Source organism: Seriola dumerili, unplaced genomic scaffold (assembly GCF_002260705.1).
Source record: "Seriola dumerili isolate Sdu_G_001 unplaced genomic scaffold, Sdu_1.0 BDQW01000190.1, whole genome shotgun sequence".
Taxonomy (NCBI): Eukaryota; Metazoa; Chordata; class Actinopteri; order Carangiformes; family Carangidae; genus Seriola; species Seriola dumerili.
The window spans coordinates 963,932-982,287 of NW_019174445.1; the positions used below are offsets into that span (position 1 = coordinate 963,932).

Consider the following 18,356-nt stretch of genomic DNA (forward strand, 5'->3'; position numbering starts at 1 on the left):
TTTATTTTCTTGAGTGCTAGCGTCAATTGCTCGCAGTGAGGACGGAGCATATGTGAGTGTTATTATTATTGGATTTTTAAATGTGATGCTTTGGTGTATCCAGGTCTTAATGAGGAAATAGATTTCAGACCCTTGGTATCCTTTTTATCCTTCTATCTTTTTATTGATTATAATCATTATTGTAACTAATATCTTGTTGTTTACACAGCCTACTTGTTATATATTATATGAAACCTGTCTCTCTGATATGAGCTAACACAATAAATGTATTTAAACTAATGTATACCCTTAGCTTTGTGGAAGTGTGCCTGAAGTAAGCCCAGTAGCTTCCTTTTGTCCCTGTTAACCAATCAGATGGGGTGAGACTCGGTGAGTCTCGTTGCCCTTGTAAACAAGAAAATGGAGGAGAAGCCTGTTGTGGTCGTGGCCGTCTGTCCCGAGATGTAACGATCACAACGAAGACACAAAGGCTCAGCTGTGCTGGTTGGTGTTGTGCTTTTATCATGACGTTTAGTCATGCACCCACATCCTCCTCGCTCTGCAGCTCATCCATACAAACTATGAGGGCGAGCATCCTCTGGTTGGCGCTCATGGTGAAAAAACAATATCAAACAAATTGTAATAAAATGCAAAGGGCCGATGCTGCTCTATCATACAACAGCAGTGGTGATATGTTGTCGGGACATTATTCCCAGAGACCTGCCAGCTCTTTTCTGTCAGAGAAAAACACTACATGAACACACGGCCTTATGGGAAATGTTTTTGGAGTTTGACCCACACTAAACGTCAGGATGCCTCAGCCTCTGCTGTATTGCCCCCTCCCCAGTGCAGAGTGCCCCTTTAATGTCTTTAAAAACACATAACATCAATTTAACATTACGGTATTCACTGTGATGCGAGGGGTTAGTAGAGGTCACTGGACAAACCTGAACCCCAGAGGGACCAATCAGGGTCTTGGGTCCACGCTTTCTAGTTCACCTCAGGACGAGTCTGACTCACGCTGCTGTGTTGAAACCTGACGACAGTAGCATTAACAATACATGCTGCAACTTCAGTTAACCAGTCACAAACACAACGCGCTGACATGGATTTAGAGTCGATACTGTGCCTCTGACTTTTAGCTTTACCTTTAAATTTCAGACAAAAAAACAAAAACAAATAAATGTCCCAGTAACATCATACTGCGATAATGCTGAAGTAACCGGGTAATTATCAATTTATCAATATGTTAATCACATTTTTAAAGATGTGTTAGTTTGCTCAGGCTGTAGGTCAGATTGTGAAGATGTAACTGGTGTAGGCCTAGTGTGAATATAAGTGGACTTTGAGTGAGTCTGCCTGAAAATGAAAAGGTGGTTAAACTGAGTCTCAGCCTCCATTACATACCTGTTTATCATAACGTCTGTGCAGCAGTATGCGTTAGTAAAATAATAAAGAATCCCGGTATCAAGGCGGTATTCCACTCAGGGAAAAAGTTCATTCATGTTATTCCAGATATAAAGGTGTGTCTTTAATTTCCCTCCCACCGCTCCTCTTCCACGATAGAGTCCTAACTCATGTTTCCAAAGGACGCGTCACTTGCTTCAGGGGAGGCAGCGCAGTTGGGTTTGGACAAGGAAGGAATGGGGAAGGAGCAGAGAGACAGAGGAGAGAATTAATTCTGTCAAACATATCACTGTGAGAGGTATATGCTGCTAAATAAGAAAAAAAGCTGACACATACAATCTTTGCTGCAACATGCTGCTGAATGACAGCCTGCTACCAGTGGCACATACCCGTCATAACAGCAACACTGGCAATAAAACGCATTACTTAAGACTTACGACATTTTAGGGAAATATGCTAATTTATGTTCTTTGAAGAAGTGAGAAATGTCTGCGTGTTCTAGACTAGCTTAGCATGAAGACTAGAAACAGCTAGCCTAGCTTTGTCCAAAGCTAACAAGATCCACATACCAGCACCTCTAAAGCTCACTAATTAACATGTCATATCTTGTTTGTTTAAAGGAGCTATATGTAAGTTTTTCTATTGCTACATAGCTAACTTCAGCATTAGCAGCTGTTTACTTACCAGTCTAGAAGAAACATTGTGAGGTCAGCATTAAACTTTATTCCTTTACTCACCAAGAGCTGTCTCCAGCAGTGGGAGGCAACCCTCTTGTTTTTTGATTCTATTTCTATCTCTTCTTTTCTTCTACTGAAGTTAGCATGCTAACCAGCTAGCCTCGGCGGAAAGTGGACAGTCTCATCACTTTCCGATACTGAGTCACTGTAGCGTCCAGTCTGCCCTGAAGAAGTAGTGCTGCTCAGAGGACGTATTATAACCTTGTCTTGTAAAAGCGTCAATGGCGGAAGCAATGGGCAAAGACTGGTACGTAAACAGCCATTAATGCTAATGCTGGCTAGCAAAAACATTACAGATAGCTCCTTTAATCAATACAGAAAACAATCCACTATTTTAAGGGAGTTTTGTGTCTGACTGGTTCTTTGCTTTCATGGCTGTTTGTTGCCAGGCAACCTGCGGAGACTCCAGGAAGTTACTGGTCCCTGTTTCCAGTCTTTGTGCTAAGCTAAGCTAAACAGCTGTTGGCTGTAACCTCGTATTTAACATCAATCTTCTCATCTAACTCTTGACCAGCGAGCGAATAAGTATATTCCCCAAAACCCTGAACATAAACTGAAATGTAAGACTGACAATTTATTGTACTAGGGGAGTTACTATTGTAATAATAAGATAATACTTATCGTCTTATAACATTATGCCGTCCAAACAAATAGTTTCCACACATTTGAAAAGTTGAATATGATATAAAATACAGTGGAATAGAGTTGACAGGATTGAACATCAAGTTAATTTCTTTTCTTGTGATTTATTATGTAATAAAATATAATATTTGAAATAAATGTATATGATTTTGAAGTTGTGGTAGTAGAGGAGGTGTAACTGTACAGTAGTACTGTATGTACTTTATACTTTAAGATGAATTAATGCCACTGAATGTGTTATAAACTGGAGTTCGTTTTAATTTGATCACTTCTGCCGTCGTTGCCTTAATAATGACGTCCTTCTCGGGAACGCTGTTTACTTACCTGTGTGTAGTCGTGTGGAACTCACCTGTCCTCATCCAGCAACATTCACTACATGAGACACATGACAACAGCATGGGTCAGAGCACAGGGACACACACACAGATGAGGATGAATATACACTCTATGGGACTATTTTTTTCTTCACGAGCCAAATGTTACTGTACCAGGCCGTAAACCTCTGGTGCAGAATTTGAACTGTTCTACTTTCTCTTTACTTCCTGCTTGAATATAATGATTTAATGATCTCTTTCAAAGTCATTTCTGTCATACTTTAAAGCTCAGCATTAACAGCCGTGTTAAAAGAGGGAATAATAAGCGATGTCAACAGACATCAGCCATCAGCCTATGGATGTAATCAAATTCATCTGACACAGATATGTTTTGGCTCAGGTCCCACACAGATTACCTTTAATGACCATGTTGTGTGCAGTGTAGCACGTTCAAGTTTACGACGGCGAGTCGAGACGCAGGTGCTCTGTGGAGGTGTGGAGGTGTGGAGCTTTTAAAAGCCTTTAAAACGTGGAATTTATTTATGAGGATCAACAGGTTTAACACCGTGAACTCTGCTGGCGCATTGTTTTATTGATCGCCTGTGTGGAATCATAGAAACAACAACATACTGCAGAACATTTATGATTCTGATATTTAGGTCAGATATCATGAAGTTAAACTGAAGTAAATTAGTGTTTTATTAGAAGAAGGTCTGTGGATTATCCAGAGTAGCAAAGGAATTATTTCTAGAGGTAGATGTCACAACATCAAAACATCTGTAGACGCCTGATCCAGAAACCCTAAGAGTCAAAACTGGTTCTTGCCTTAAATATTTGATTAAAGAATTTAAAGAGTGTCAGGTTTTATGAACAAGTGCGCTGCATGGGATTGTGTGTGTGTGTCCCATGTTCTACTGACCTGGGCTGGAGGTGCTTGGGGTGACAGTGGCGGCCCCTCGGCCTCGACTCACCAACAGGGCCTCTTGGTTTTCAGCCAGAGCTTGCTTGGCCAGGTAGCGCTCCCTCTTGATCTTCAGCTCCAGGGACTCGGGGACGTCAGGTACGATCCAGTCGATGGCTCGCAGCACGAAGAACACCAAATGCTGGAGGGAGGGGCGAGACGTTTGACCTCAACATCAGACTGAAGAAAAATGTCTGTCCCGTCACAATCTCTAAAGTTTGAAATGTGAGTGTACAAGCAAGTTATACAAGCGTCACATATAAAGACGTGGAAATTTGTGTTTTCTTAACTCAAGCTCCACTGTGTAGATTTCTACCAGAGCTTTCACCCACTCCTCTGCAGATGGAGGTGTTGAATTATCTCCATGACAAGTGAACAAACTCCATCTGCTGATGAAGACCAGAAGATGTGGCTGAAATCTTGTGGATCATGAACCTTAAAGTTCATTTTGTCCAACATCTATCACCACTACTGAATGATTCCCAGGTTTAATGACTTTTCTGATAATCTCACATCATTTTGTGATATTTCCCAATCCCCTGGATGATTTAATTGATTTCAAACTGTCCCGTTCTGAGATATTCTGACAGTTTTCTCGCACATTTGTTCAGTGGTAGGAGGAAAAACTGGAAACCCAGAATACTTGTCCTTCTTAGGTCTGGTTGTGTGGAATTTGCAGTGAATGCGTATGAATTTAAGTTTATTCTACTCATGCATCTCTAATGACGGTGTCAGCGAGACAGCAGACATGTCAGTGTAAACAAAGAGGAAGGTCAGATGGAAGGTGAAAAGTGGAGGGAGACCGTTTAAAGTTTGAGAGGAAGATGAAGCACAAAGGAAAACAGAGGAAGTATCTTAGGTAATATGGTGCATGTCAGCTATGAAATAACAGAATATGAAAGAGTGATTTGGACAAACGTCGCACTGACTGAAACAGACACTGAGAGAGGGTTAAATAACCGGAAGTTCAAGTATGCACCTGACAACAGAGACACAACTGGCGATAGAAAAGTGGGTGAAAGATAAAAATGAATAAAATGTTGGAATTAAATTCACTGAAACAGGCAAAATATAACAAACAGAGAGAAAACAGCTCCTTCGTACCTCAAAGGCAATGATGAAGCCGAGTCTGACAGCAAGGAGCTCCCAGTAGAACAGTGTGTAGTTTCCATTGTTGTCTCTGTAAGCTTTATATCTGAAATAAAAGAACAGTTACTGCATAACAATAAGTGTGTAATGGCTGTGATGTGTGTGTGATATACAGTCTATGATCTGAAGTCAACAGGGTAGAAAAGTGAAACCCTGACAGGAGACGATGAGTCTTGTATTACATACATGCAGCGTACAGCGTACCTGCACATGGGGTACTCAGTGTAGTTAAGGGGGGCGTGGGCCAAGGTAAAGTTGACGTATCCGTTGAGATCATTATTGAACTTGTACTGGTAGAGCAGTCGAGGTAAAAAATCGGACGTGAACGCGATCAGAAAAGCCTGTGGAAAGATCAAATACAGTGTTAGAGTAAAGAAGCCGTCACCGTGACACTCGTGATAACGACGGCGACCCGCGATGATGTCGTTATCAGTCGACTCGACTCACATTGGCGATGACGGACAGGTGCGACAGGGCTTCCAGTATGTTGAACCAGACTCCGATGTTCTGGGCGCGCTCGGCCACCGGCCTCCGGTACTCGCACACAAACTTGTGGGCGTCCAGACGGATTTCCACCCAGTTGTTGAGGAGGGCGAAGAGCGGGGCGAGGGGGAACGCCGCCACGAAGATGGTGATGAACCCGAACTGGAGCACTGCAGCACGAGAGGGTTTGTTTTAATTACAACAACTGGAACATGCACTGACGTCATCACGTGCCTCATAAATCCAGTTCCAGACGCTCACCCATCTCCAGATACTCCTCAAAGAGGCCTTCACATTCCACCAGCTGGTAGTCTTCCTCCCACCGCCGAGGCTCCCGGGACGCCTTGTCCCCCAGCACCTTGGCCAGAGTTCTCTTCTGGCGCCAGGCCTTCACTTTCCTGTCCGAGCGGAGAAACAGAGAGCGCATTTACATTCAGCACAGGGAGGTCAGAGGTCAGAGGTCAGAGGTCAGGCTCTCAACAGATTCCGGTGTTTCATTTGATTCTGACTGAATTTGTGTATTTTTTACATTTATCATTTATTTCACAGAGTTGTCTTCTGTTGCGCACCAGGATTTAAAACTGTCATGAGCATGGGGTTTTCATTTGTTCGGAGCTGGATTCATTTGCAGCAGTTGTCATAGCAACACGTCCCTCAGACTGAATCCTTCAAAAGTAGCTGCAGATTTCTCTTATTATGGCTTTTTTTTTTTTTGTCATCTCAGCAGCTCATTCTCGTTTCGCTGTGACACAAATCTGCCTCAAAACCCACCGCACATGTCAAACGTTTTTTGAGACAACGGCACAAGCTTCTGCCGACAATCAGCAATCCCCAGGAGAAACAAACGAGAGACACCACACCCGGTCCTCCATGTCGAGCTGTCGCAGGTCAAAGCAGTTAAAACTGATCGAGTGTTCAACAGGTTTCATTTAAACATTGCTCCTCGCTTCATCTACTCAGTGGCAGCCATCCTCTCAGATATCAACAAGAAACGACAACTGGAACAAGCGTGCTGATCCAAAGACGAAGACGCCGCCGCCCGAAGGAAGCCCCGCCAATGTCAGAGTTAGATTAAACCAGCGGGTAGACGACAGGATAAACCCTGTGGGCCGTGTTCCTCAAGGGATTTGGGTCCTAAATTTGGACGCAGCTGCAGTTTAGAAAAAAGAAAAGTGAAAACCACTTGGACGAGCAGACTCAACCTGACTGCCGACTCACGCACTCAGCTCCAATCCATCATTTAATCAGTCTAACAGCAGCTGCACTTTAGACCTCACTATGTGGGACATTAAATACAGTATACACTGCTGTGCTTTCCCCCTGCTCATCCCATGCTCATGTACAACACATCATATCCCAATACAAGATGACTACCCATAATGCCTTACAGGGAGCTCTAGAAAAAGAAAAAAAAGAAGTAATTATGCAATATCAGACTGGGTGTGATCTGTGTGTCTCATAATTTGTGGTTTGCCAGTAAGTAGTAAAATGCCATTGGAACATTTTCTGTTGGAGTAACTGGAGCTCTGCGGTCGGCCGTTTTTTATTTTTTATTTGAAAAAAGTCTTAATTTACCCAGAATTCATTGTACCCACATCCAGATTTAGATGGTCAAGAACTTAACTGCTTTGTGCAGCGGATGAATTTAGACTGAAGAAGTCTGACTATTTGTTATATTTAAGACACATTGGTATTATTCTAGTTCTAAGTTTAAAAAGGTCTGATCCCTTCAGACTGATCAGTAACAGCAGGGGAAAGCTGTCGTGTTGGAAATAGACAACATAATATTTGCAGTAGAATAAAGGACATCAATCTGATCTAATGGAAAAGCCGAGTCAAACGGAAACATACGGGATAATGAACTCCTGAATGTTGTTGATGAGTTGCTTTCCCACCATGATGATGAAGAGTTGTTCGGCCAGTTCGATGAGACAACCACCTGGACCACACTGCAATATGAAAACACACAGAAACACACGGAGCAGGATCCGTAAAATCTTCCTGTCGGTTAATTATATATTATCTAAAAGCAGAGGCAGGAACTCACATCTTCATTTCTCATCCCAAACAAGGTCCCATAGTTGGTGGGATAACCCACAAACCTGAACACACGGATAAGAAAGACATTTAAAATCTTATTGGTGAGTGACAAAATGTTCTTACTCTCTGAATCATTTCTGTGTCTGTCGAAACTCGTGTCTCACCTTCCTTTGAAGAAAGCCACATAGAAAGGAGAAGAGTAGAAGTTGACAAACTGGAAGATGAACACCTTGAAGATGAAGGCGTTGTCATACTGGGTTTGTGTTCTGTGCATCTCTGCCACAAAGAAAACAAAGACACACACCGTTAAAGACATAAAACCCTTGATAATAATTTTACCGTTTGACACGTGGCTGCTGTGAGATGTCAAAAACACAGCAACAAAGACAGTGTGTCACATGTGCTCAGCGCTGTGTGACACTCTGCACATGTGTTTTTATTGCCTTTAGTGAGAGACTATTTTTACCCCAGATGATGGGATCAAATTCAAGACGTGGTCTCCTCTGTGTCTTTAGTCAGAGCAGATCCAAATATCAATATACAGTACTGAGGTTTGAGGTGTTGGGAGAGCTGTATTGATTCTTACCCCATTTAGTGAGCTGCTCAGCTAATGCAGTGTAGACCCGGCCCATCAACAGGATGAGGCCCAGATTCACAATACTGCTGGAGATGTTGGCGATGGTCCCTGCCTGATGAGGAAGTCACACACATGTATAAATGTACACAAATAGACACACACATACTCAAAGGATGCTGGGCTGTACTTCACACACAGACTTACAGTAAAGTCTATTAATGTAGTTATTACAAGAACAAATGAAATGCACACATCCTCCGTAGACACCCTGTGCAGCTCTGATATACCTCTGTTCGCAGGACGGGGCTCCCGGTATGAAACATCATCACGCTGATGATACCGCGGCACATGACCACCGTCACCAGGAAGATCATCACCACACAGAGCTGAGAGGGAAGACGCAGGGATGTTGGGTCAAAGGAAAAGTAAAAAAATACCAAACAAATAAAATAAAAAAATACTCAAGACATAAAAAAATACCAAAGAAAAGAAAAAATATAAATATAAAAATACAAAAAAAATTAAAAAATATCAGAGAATTAAAAAAATACCAAAAAATATAAAAATACCCAAAAAAAAACAAAAACCAAAAAAAACCCCCCAAAATTAAGAAATTCCCCCCAAAAAATAAAAATAAAAAAACCAAAGAAACATAAAAAATACAAAAGAAAATCAAAATATTAAAAAAAAAACCAAAAACAAAAACAAACAAATTAAAAAATACCAAAGAAATAAAAAAATACCAAAAAAAATGTAAAAAATACCAAGGAAATAACACAGAGATGAAGCAGTTCCTCATGATGTTCAGAAGAAGCTCGTCATTCGTTACTACACTGATTCAGTTTCATCACTAACAGCGTCAGGTGATAGCCAATCAGAGGTCTCATAGGAAGTACTGATAAGATATCTTCTCCATGGACATCAGCCAGAATAAAATAAAATAAAATAAAATACATATTATCTTTTTCGTGATGTCCATGTTTGTTGTCTGCGTTTGACTGATAACAGATTCTGTTTAGCAGCAAAGAAACACAGAAACACACCAGACCAGCAGATTTACACAAATTCACTTGCAGTTAAATCAGTGGGTGCAAGGTTGGCAGTATTTTCACAGTTAAAGCTAAAAATAGACATCAATTAGAACGATACTGAAGTAGAAGTAATACCTCTCCTTACATCTGATCCCAGAACAGCGTTCTGTCCCTTTAAGGATGTTGCCTTTTTGCATTCATCATGTAATTTACCGCCCGCTGTTGTGGCAGCAGGGTATTGTCCCTGAAGCTAGCCTGACTTCCAGCTGTTGTATCTTTCGTTTCTGTCATTTACATGGGTGTGACTGTGTCCTGTTGACTAGCTATGACCAAAGTGAGCTTGTCAAGCTGATCTTGGACTCAGCTTCTACCGTTCTGAGATCAGTAATGATATTGCAGCATTATAGGCAGACGTGTGTGGAAACTAAACTAAACAGTAGCAAGTAAACGAGCAGATTACACCGATTTATCATCCGTGTGAGATCTGCAGTAGGTCTGAGACAGAATACTGTTACAGGAGTAGAGCAGCTCCTTTCAGGAATAGATCAGTACGTAGGTTGTGGGCGTAGCGAGCGAGAGAGAGAGAGAGAGAGAGTTGGCTGCTCGGTTCTGCTTCCCCATCTGTAAAAGTCACCGAACGCCACGGAGTTCAACTGATTCTGTGAATGAGAAACCCTCATTAGCAAAATGTTTCTTATGTTTCCAAGGCCAATCCACAACGAACCAGTTCTCAGAGTTTCTGAACTGGGAAGAGAAATTGTTTAGCATAGATAGATACTGTATAAATGGTATTATTTAGACTGTATATTGTAAAACAATTAAAGACTAATTTTGTTCATTTCAGCAGGAAACAGCTGCTTTCCTCATTAAAAATAAGCTCCCTGACTGACTGGCTTCAGCCTCAGTCACTCTTCTCGGATTGATTTCTAGATCACTGGTCACGGATACTGTTCTGTGCAGTTAGCCTTTACACATCATGTGTGTTGGTGCCATGGCAGCATTTTCAATTTTCCACCTTTGTCACTATTGTCAGAGAAGGGCTGGAGGAAAGCTGATCCTCAGGTCCCTGTCCAAGAAGAAGTTAATCCAGTGTATGGCCGAGATTATCAGATCGAATCTAACCCTGTGGGCAAATGACCTGGATTCATTATTAGAACAGGGGTTCAGTTACCACTGTAGGTGGAGCAGCACACAGGTGTAAACCCCACCTCTCTTTCTCTTCAGGATCTCAAGAGTAAAAGCTCAAAAGACACTGAGACTCTTCACTGAAGAATATAAGAAAAGGAGAGCAGGTCTGCTCATACGTGTGTGGAAGCTGATCAGGATGTCGCATTAGATTCACATCATGAAATGTGAAGAATGAGTTTCATTAGATTAGAAGAAGGTGACATTGAGTCGCCACATATGTAAATAATATTGATCTATTCCTGCAATAAAAAGGTTACACAAGTCAAAGAGACACCTGGAATTCAGAGACAGCTCAACAGCTTCTCTCTAAAACATTTTCAAACATTGTCTCACCATCATGATGATGACCATGGAGCCGGTGAACATGCGGGACAGCCTGGTCTTCTCAGGGAAGTAGGGCTCTTTGACCCCGGTCACTGGATTCTGCTCCATCGTCGGGGCCATGGCTGCGAACTCTGGCCGAGGACGTTCCTGAGGGAACACAGAGATGACGTCAGCCTCGGTGGACTCACTCTTTACCGGTGTGCTGAGAGCAGTCCAGTCTATGTACCATGGAAAATTAGCTTGGTGTGGTATTTGTCTCACAACTAAACTCTAAAAATCACTTTGCAAAAGAGGTTTATGTTTTAGGTTTTATTCCAGAGGTTATATAATCTATAATCTTGATTTACAACATCCTGTTTTCTCCATCAGGCCAACATCACCTACACTTTATCTAATGTCAAGCATTTTATCTTCAAGTTTATTTGCCTATCTTAGTAATTAAGACAAAACACTCAACAGGAAACTAGAATCCCCGCCTCGTGGTTGTTTCCTCCACCAATCAGCCAAGTGACAGGAAACACGGCCACAGTCTCTCCTTCCTGAGTTACAGTGTTGAGTAATGGCAACAAGTGTTTTTACAGAACATTATGATGTCACAGTGAAGTCGACCTTTGACCCTTTGGATATAAAAGGTGATCACTTCATATTTATCATACAGATCAGTTAAAACTGAGAATGGCCAAAAAAATGTGTTTGTGAGGTCACAGTGACCTTTGACCTTTGACCACCACAATCTAATCAGCTCATCCTTGAGTCCAAGCACCAGTTCCTTCAAGGCGTTACTGAGATATCGCGTCCACGAGAATGTTGTGTTTGTTAGTCACTTAATCATGACGTACCTAGGAAAAGTGTGTGAGACCAGTGCGTTCATACTCATCCTGAAAAATCAAGCAAGACAGGAAGGATTATGAGACCTCTTCTTCGTGGAAGTCCATGCAGTCCCAGTGATGGGCCAGGGTGGCCATCTTTCTCTTCCAGTACTCCAGGAAGGTCACGGCCCAGAAGGACATGAACACACTGAAGAGGACTGTACCTGGGTGGTCGAACAGGTATCCCAACTGCAACGCAGAGAGATTCGGTGCAAACATTCAGAGACAAACGTCACCTCTGAGTCTGTTTGCGCTGCTATTATAAACCGGCTCGTTTACAGCTGTGTACCTGAGCCATGGTGCAGATCTCAGACATGTTCCAGGCCTTGCATGTGTTACAGAGAGGACACATCAGGTAAGAGGCGCCGTTGGTGCAGATTTCTTTCCTGTTGACAGACACACAGATACAGATCAGTTAAAACTGAGAAAAACACGTTTTGATCTGGCCCTTTAATCAGATCTACTCATAATCATTAACGTGAGAGCTCGGGGACGGGGTGGATCAGCTGTGATGCACACAAACTCAGGGTGCATTGAGTTCAGGAAGAGTGAGAGAGTAACACAGATGAAAGGTGTTGGAATCAGTTACTTGCTGCCGGGGAACAGAGCGACTGCACCTCCACTTATTAGAGTTATTCAGTGAGTTATTGAAACATGACTATACATGGGATAAATGACTGAGAGACGTTTCCTCTTCCTTATTTTTGTAATGAGGAGATTATTCTGCACTAATTATCACATGACGGCTGCAGTTTATTGCTGCTGGAAACTGCTCTCCATCCATTCTGCACTAATCAATGGCTTTAATCTACAGTGTGAACTAATGAACCTCGTGAATCTGAGACATTTGACTGTCTTCCGTCCTCGGTTATTGACTCGTCTCCCACTCTGTCTAAACTCCCTCTGTACTTCATGGTGGGATGAAGACAGTATGAAGTGATTCCACAGTGCTGTGTAGAAAGAGCAGAACCCCACTGTTATAAATCATGTATAATAAATTGGGCACAGACTTTCCCCTTGTGAATTGTAGAATTATGTTATTTTTTTTATCTTTAAGCAGAAGAGACTGCGCTTTCATGTGTATGAAAATGTGCTTGTTTAAGATAATTTGGGAGAAAGTGAAGTTTTAATTCTCGGCATCGCTCAAAGGAACCGTTAAACATTTTGGGAAACAAGCTTATTTCCTTTCCTTCTGAGAGTGAGATGAGTAGATCGATACTAATCTCATGACGGCGTGTTAAGCTCAGAGCTGTGCTGTGGCTACGCTGCCGGATGCCGGTCACGATCTGTTTGTTGTAAGTGTCTGTGCAGGTACCAAATCTGACAACCTCACTGTCGATGGAAGACGGAGGGAAGTCGCTGTAACCAGTTGTTGTTTCCACCACTGAACAGACTGTAGAATCACGCTGTCTTCTTTACAGAAGCAAGAGAAGCAAAGAATTACAAAGCAGAGAAACTGACACAGTGAAGTCAGTTACCGTGACTGTACACTCACACCAAGTAAACGATGTGGGAGCAAAACCTCTTACTGTATGGAACTGAGTCACGATGTGTTTTACCGCTGATGAAGTCAGATTTTAATTAGAAACATTACATAATAACTGCAAGGAGAAGGAAAGAGACACAGCTCGAGCGGCTTCTTGTTTGTTTTGGTACCGATAGAAATTCAAGATTATTACACCGTGAATTCTAACTGCGTGTGTTCTCATCAGAGCTGCAGCGTCGAGGGGTTAGTCTACATGAAAAAAACTGCCTCTTCAGGTATTTTTCAAGCATTTAATGTGTTGATTAGGGAGCTCATGAGAGCGAGATGACAGGAAGTGAGGAGGGACGCACATGGGGAACGACATGCAACAAAGATCCCATGCTGGACTCGAACCAGGGGAGTTATGGTTCAACCGTCTTAACACCTAAACAAACAGGGCGCCCTGTGAATGAGTAAAATTGGTGGAGCTTCCCTTTAAGATGAGACCAACACACCTTGAACTATCAGCTAAATAATACCTGACACTTGATGAACCGTGTTTTAAGTGTGTGTGTGTAATGCTCAATCGCTTCGTGTGTTATGCAATAAAGGCTGTATGTTGTGTGCAGCGTGTGGACTCACGCCGGTGCGTTGGTATGCATGGACATGACTCCAGACACAAAGACCAGGGTTCCCACCACAGCCGCCGGCAGCAGCCACGCTGTGTAGAAACCTGCAGAGACATAAAGCTCCATTAGGCTGCAGCTCTCTGTTGATGCACGCGCAATTACACTGACTGCTACACTGCTGTTTAATGCTGGAACGTCCTGGATGAGGAGGTTCGGTTGGGGTCACAGAAAGCTTGTCTCAAGCTGAGGACGGTGGTGTTAGTTTCTTATTGACAAACGTTCGTTTTTAAATGTGACGAAAGTGAGAAAATAAAGAATATGAAAGAAAAACTGGAGAAAGGTAAAACATTATCAGAAGGAAAGAAAAAAAAACATGTTGAAATTGATTCTTAATTTACTACAGATTTGTGATGGCATGTAACATCAGCTCCTAGTGTTTCCAGACCTTTTGACCACACCGCACGGTCTTCATCGGATACGATATTACATGACCAAAGACCAGAGCTCCACACTAAGGTCACATGATGACAACTGAGCTTTCTCCAGGTGAGAAAACTCCATCTGCTGATGAAGACCGTTAAGATGCAGCTGAAAACTGAAAGCGCCTGAAAAAGTTAGTAAGTGGGCCTTGAGTGTGTGTGTGTGTGTGTGTGTGTGTGTGTGTAGAGTGGGGACCGTCCATAAATTAAAATTAAAATCATAGCTTGATAACACAGAGTTAATTGAGCTTGATAAACACACGTTTTACTAATTGGTCATTTATTCCCCATTCAACTTATTAAACACCTAAAAAAAACAGTGTAAATACTTCAAATCAAATCTAATATTTTTCGTTGCCATATTATTTTTTTGTTTTATATTTTTACAAATTTGGATTGTGTTCTTCGGTTTCAAATTAAACCAAATCATATCCACATGAAGAAGTCAAAAGGGGCTGAATGCTCCTTATGGGCACCATAATTATTATGTCTAAATGAGAGTTTATATTTACCCAGCCAGGCGAAGTACAGTGCAATCTTCTCCCCAAAGTACTCCCTGATGTGGTCCAGTGGTTGGTACTTGTACCATCTCCACCAGCGGGCCCAGTAGTGGTAAAGAACCTGCCTCTGATTCAGCTCGTCAGGACGGATCTCAAACTTCGGGAGCTGAAAAGGGCCCTGTCAAAAAACCAAAAACAAACACTCAGCTGATTAGAGAGGGAAAAGTCTTACATGAGATTAAAGAGCAGATAAATAATATCTGACCTCATGCAGGGGGAAAGCTGCAGTGTACGCCCCTTCATTTATCAGTCTGTCCACACCTACTTCTGCCCTCTTCTTTCTGCCGTAAACCGTCCTGGCGAGGATCTCGTACACCTGAAATAAGACACACACTCTCGCTCCATCAGAGACAATAAACACTGAACACGTCCGGGCATACTGTTAAAGGAAGTCCTGTTACTCACGACACGGTGTCTCTGTGTGTTAGTGAAGTAGGTTTCATGTTCGTCACAGCCAAGGAATCTGAAAAAGCCAGTTTCACTTTTACACAGAGCAGAACAATGAGAGCTGGTTCTGTCATGGATGGACGTCAACCAGAACTCACCTGTTCATCTTTGACTTGCGAAAGGCACATGTGTAATAGTCCAGAGGCCTGTTTGGCACCGCCTCAGTCATTACATTAGGAATGCATAGTCTACTCAGGACCTGAGCAGATGTGTTTAAGTCCAGATGTGGCTGCGCCTGGAAAACAAAACACACACTGATTCAGTATCAAGAATATTTCATCAGCGTCATCTTTATGAAGTGATAACACTCAAGCTCTCACTAAATTTGGTGACACCTGTGTTTACTGGTGATAAGTGTAAGTGCACTTTAGTAATCACAGTAAAATCGTAAACTTAAATGCTCAAGTTGTCGTGTCCACATGTGCGGAATGAGCTTGATAACAGAACTGAAAGCAGCAGCTGCTACTAAAATATATTGAAAAGCTGGGGTCTTCAGAACTGAACTTTTCTATTTACCAGTTATTGCTGATTGTGTATCTTGCCTATTGAATGAATGTATGGACTGATGGGAGAGACGTTTTTGAACCATTTAGTTCTTCTTCTTCTTCTTTTTAGGGTTTCAGGTATTGGGATCCCTTTTTCACCCTCTGTTATTATCATGTTTGTGCTTTGACTTGGATTTTATTTCTGTTTTGAGTGAAAAAAAAATGATGATGATGGAAAAAAAAATAGGTTATTAGTGTCTATGCATTGAGCACAGGGGACAGCAAACACAGGCTTTTATCCTCCTCTAAGTCACATCCAGCACGTGCAAACACCAGAACTGGGGTTTAGTGTTATAAGAAGAACCTACACTGATGCCTGCAGCTATGGTTGTACTTAAACCCTAATGTTCCTCTAATAACCCTCTAAATGACAATGCTAACATGCCGTCACATGGCAGATTGACCCATCAGACTCATTAATGGTTAGCCTGGGGCTTGACCTTACTGACCCCACTCACCTACTATTATTTATCCTTGGACTACTTTAAGCACACTATCTACATCTTTGTCTATAATGTGTGTAATTTAACATCTTAGGTTAGCACATTAGCATGCAAACATTTGCTGATTAGCACTAAACACAGAGTGGAGCTGAGGCTGATGAGCTTTTAGCTTTTCAGTCACAAGTTTTCACACTAAATGAAACATTAAGGACTGAAGTGATTAAAAGTCAATGTCATATGTATGGACCAGATTTCATGGCAGCTCATCCAAAAACTGTGGAGTCGTTAGTATAAATTCTGTGGAGACAGCGATCAGCTGATCCCAGAGACAAAAATACACTGGACAAATCCAGCCATAATTAGCATCAAAGATGGAGTTTGATGTAATGAAAATCTTAAGGATTACACCTTTTAATTAGAAATATTTAATTAGAAACAGCTGTGTTCACCTGCAGCGGAGCTCTCAGACAGAGTTCCTCAGCGTAATACACCATCACATCCCAGGGAGCACTGAGTTTCAGAAAGTGAATCGTTTTCTTTTCATTCGCTGTTTCCTCCTAAAGAGAAGAGAAGAAGTCAACAGAAATAATGAGTAGATGACGAGCTTATTAATAAGGTGAATAATCTTGAATCTGGTCTTTAGCACCTTCTCCATCAGCAGTCCAACACTCGTCAGATTCTGGACAAACTTCTCCCTCCACTGTGCCAACTGTGCCTTCCTCCGCTCGGACCTGCTGCTCTCCTCCGTGGCCACAGCTCCCCCCTCCTCGCTGGGCGCCTCACTCGTCCCCTTCCCTCGCCGCTTCCTCCTCGAGCGGACCTCCCACACCAGTACAAAGTCTGGATCAACCATAAGGAGCCAAAAGGATGAATGAGGCTCTGACTTGAAGCTTGTGACAGCTGATACAATACAAACTGCTGATGCTGCCTACCAATTTTAGTTCTTCCATCTCTGAAGTAGTTCCCCAGCTGTGGAAGGGGCTGGTTACTTCTTGTATTACAGTGAATATAAATGGGATCATCACCACCAGCCATATCTTCATTGTCATCTGCAGCTGCAGCTGAAAGCTGAAAGCATCCACAGTTTAGTTCTTATCAAAGTTAATTAAAAACAAGTGAAAGACTATTTTCTGCTCTCTTTTCTGCTTGTGAACCACTTCTTCTGTCTGTGGACGGTCAATTTCCCTTCGATGAGGGTTAACAGTAAAAACCTGTGCCATTACACAGCATCATAAAAGCCTCCACTTTGCAGTAATGAGTCCAGAAAGATGATAACTGGGCTTTTTACAGTGTGATTGAGCGCAGCAAAGTCATTCATGATACACTACACCTTGTACCATATTGTACGCCTGCGGATTTCACATGAAGAGTAAAACCCTTCTAGTCTCACTGCAACATCTCTGACAGATCAGTGAGGTGTGAAGGAATGAGTCATTTTCAGTTATTTTCCAAGTTTAGTTGGTTCCTGTATAAAAGTAGAAAACACTGCAGCATTTACTCACATATCTCGGTGGGATGAAGCCCCCGTTGTGCAGACTCCCATAGCTCTCCGTGGTTTGTGCTTCACCCCCATAGTCCAGATCCAGGAGGACTTCTCTGTCACCCCTCACCACCTCCGAGCCCTTCCTCAGCATGATGCGGAGGATGACTGAAATACCTGAGGCTGGACACATTCACATGAAATTGTGCTGCTCACTCACACGTAGCTTATCGCTGAAGTATTTCACAGATGACAGGTGAAGACAGAGACTGAGAAGACAGAATAAAAAAGGTTGATACTGTACCTTTGCTGTGGTGAGAATGAGGCCGATGCTGCCGGATTTGCAGCAATCTGTGCTTCCCTTTTCCTCTCCCTCCTCTTTATCTCTGCATCCGTCAGGCTCCTCTGCTCCCCTGGTAAATATCTGTGAAATACCGTAATGGATGTAACATGCAGGCAGCAGCTGAGACTTTGCCGTCTGCGCGAATGGAAATGTACATCAGGACATACAGCACAGCACAGCACAGCACACATCCCCACTTCATAAATAATGCAACAGTCAGTCAGGGGGCAGTGGATGAGAGAGGGTGAAGTCCGAGGTCTCTCT

The 18,356-nt window shown here is 42.5% G+C and overlaps 1 protein-coding gene across 1 annotated transcript; it reads right to left on the minus strand.

The window, feature by feature from the left end:
• Positions 1-1,548: 1,548 nt before the first annotated feature.
• LOC111227615 (anoctamin-7-like) lies at positions 1,549-17,903 on the minus strand. The gene is made up of 23 exons (XM_022753195.1): positions 17,772-17,903; positions 17,202-17,337; positions 16,916-17,109; positions 16,719-16,826; positions 15,380-15,516; positions 15,240-15,297; positions 15,040-15,150; positions 14,787-14,952; positions 13,809-13,899; positions 11,991-12,087; positions 11,747-11,890; positions 10,842-10,979; positions 8,577-8,675; positions 8,299-8,401; positions 7,877-7,988; positions 7,720-7,774; positions 7,524-7,621; positions 5,934-6,070; positions 5,637-5,842; positions 5,394-5,530; positions 5,145-5,235; positions 4,051-4,182; positions 1,549-1,581 (listed from the first exon to the last, which is right to left on the minus strand). Exons 1-23 carry the CDS (start codon positions 17,901-17,903, stop codon positions 1,555-1,557), a joined length of 2,709 nt encoding a protein of 902 aa, XP_022608916.1. The 3' UTR covers positions 1,549-1,554.
• Positions 17,904-18,356: the final 453 nt, after the last annotated feature.

What these genes read in the sequence shown, in the direction of transcription:
- LOC111227615 (XM_022753195.1), bottom strand. Translation starts at nt 17,903, where the DNA reads ATGCTGAGGAAGGGCTCGGAGGTGGTGAGGGGTGACAGAGAAGTCCTC. An exon ending in GCCCCGTCCTGCGAACAGAG is followed by an intron (nt 8,402 to 8,576) that starts GTATATCAGAGC and finishes CTTCCTCATCAG; the next exon opens with GCAGGGACCATCGCCAACAT. An exon ending in ACCTGTCCGTCATCGCCAAT is followed by an intron (nt 5,531 to 5,636) that starts GTGAGTCGAGTC and finishes ATCTTTCCACAG; the next exon opens with GCTTTTCTGATCGCGTTCAC.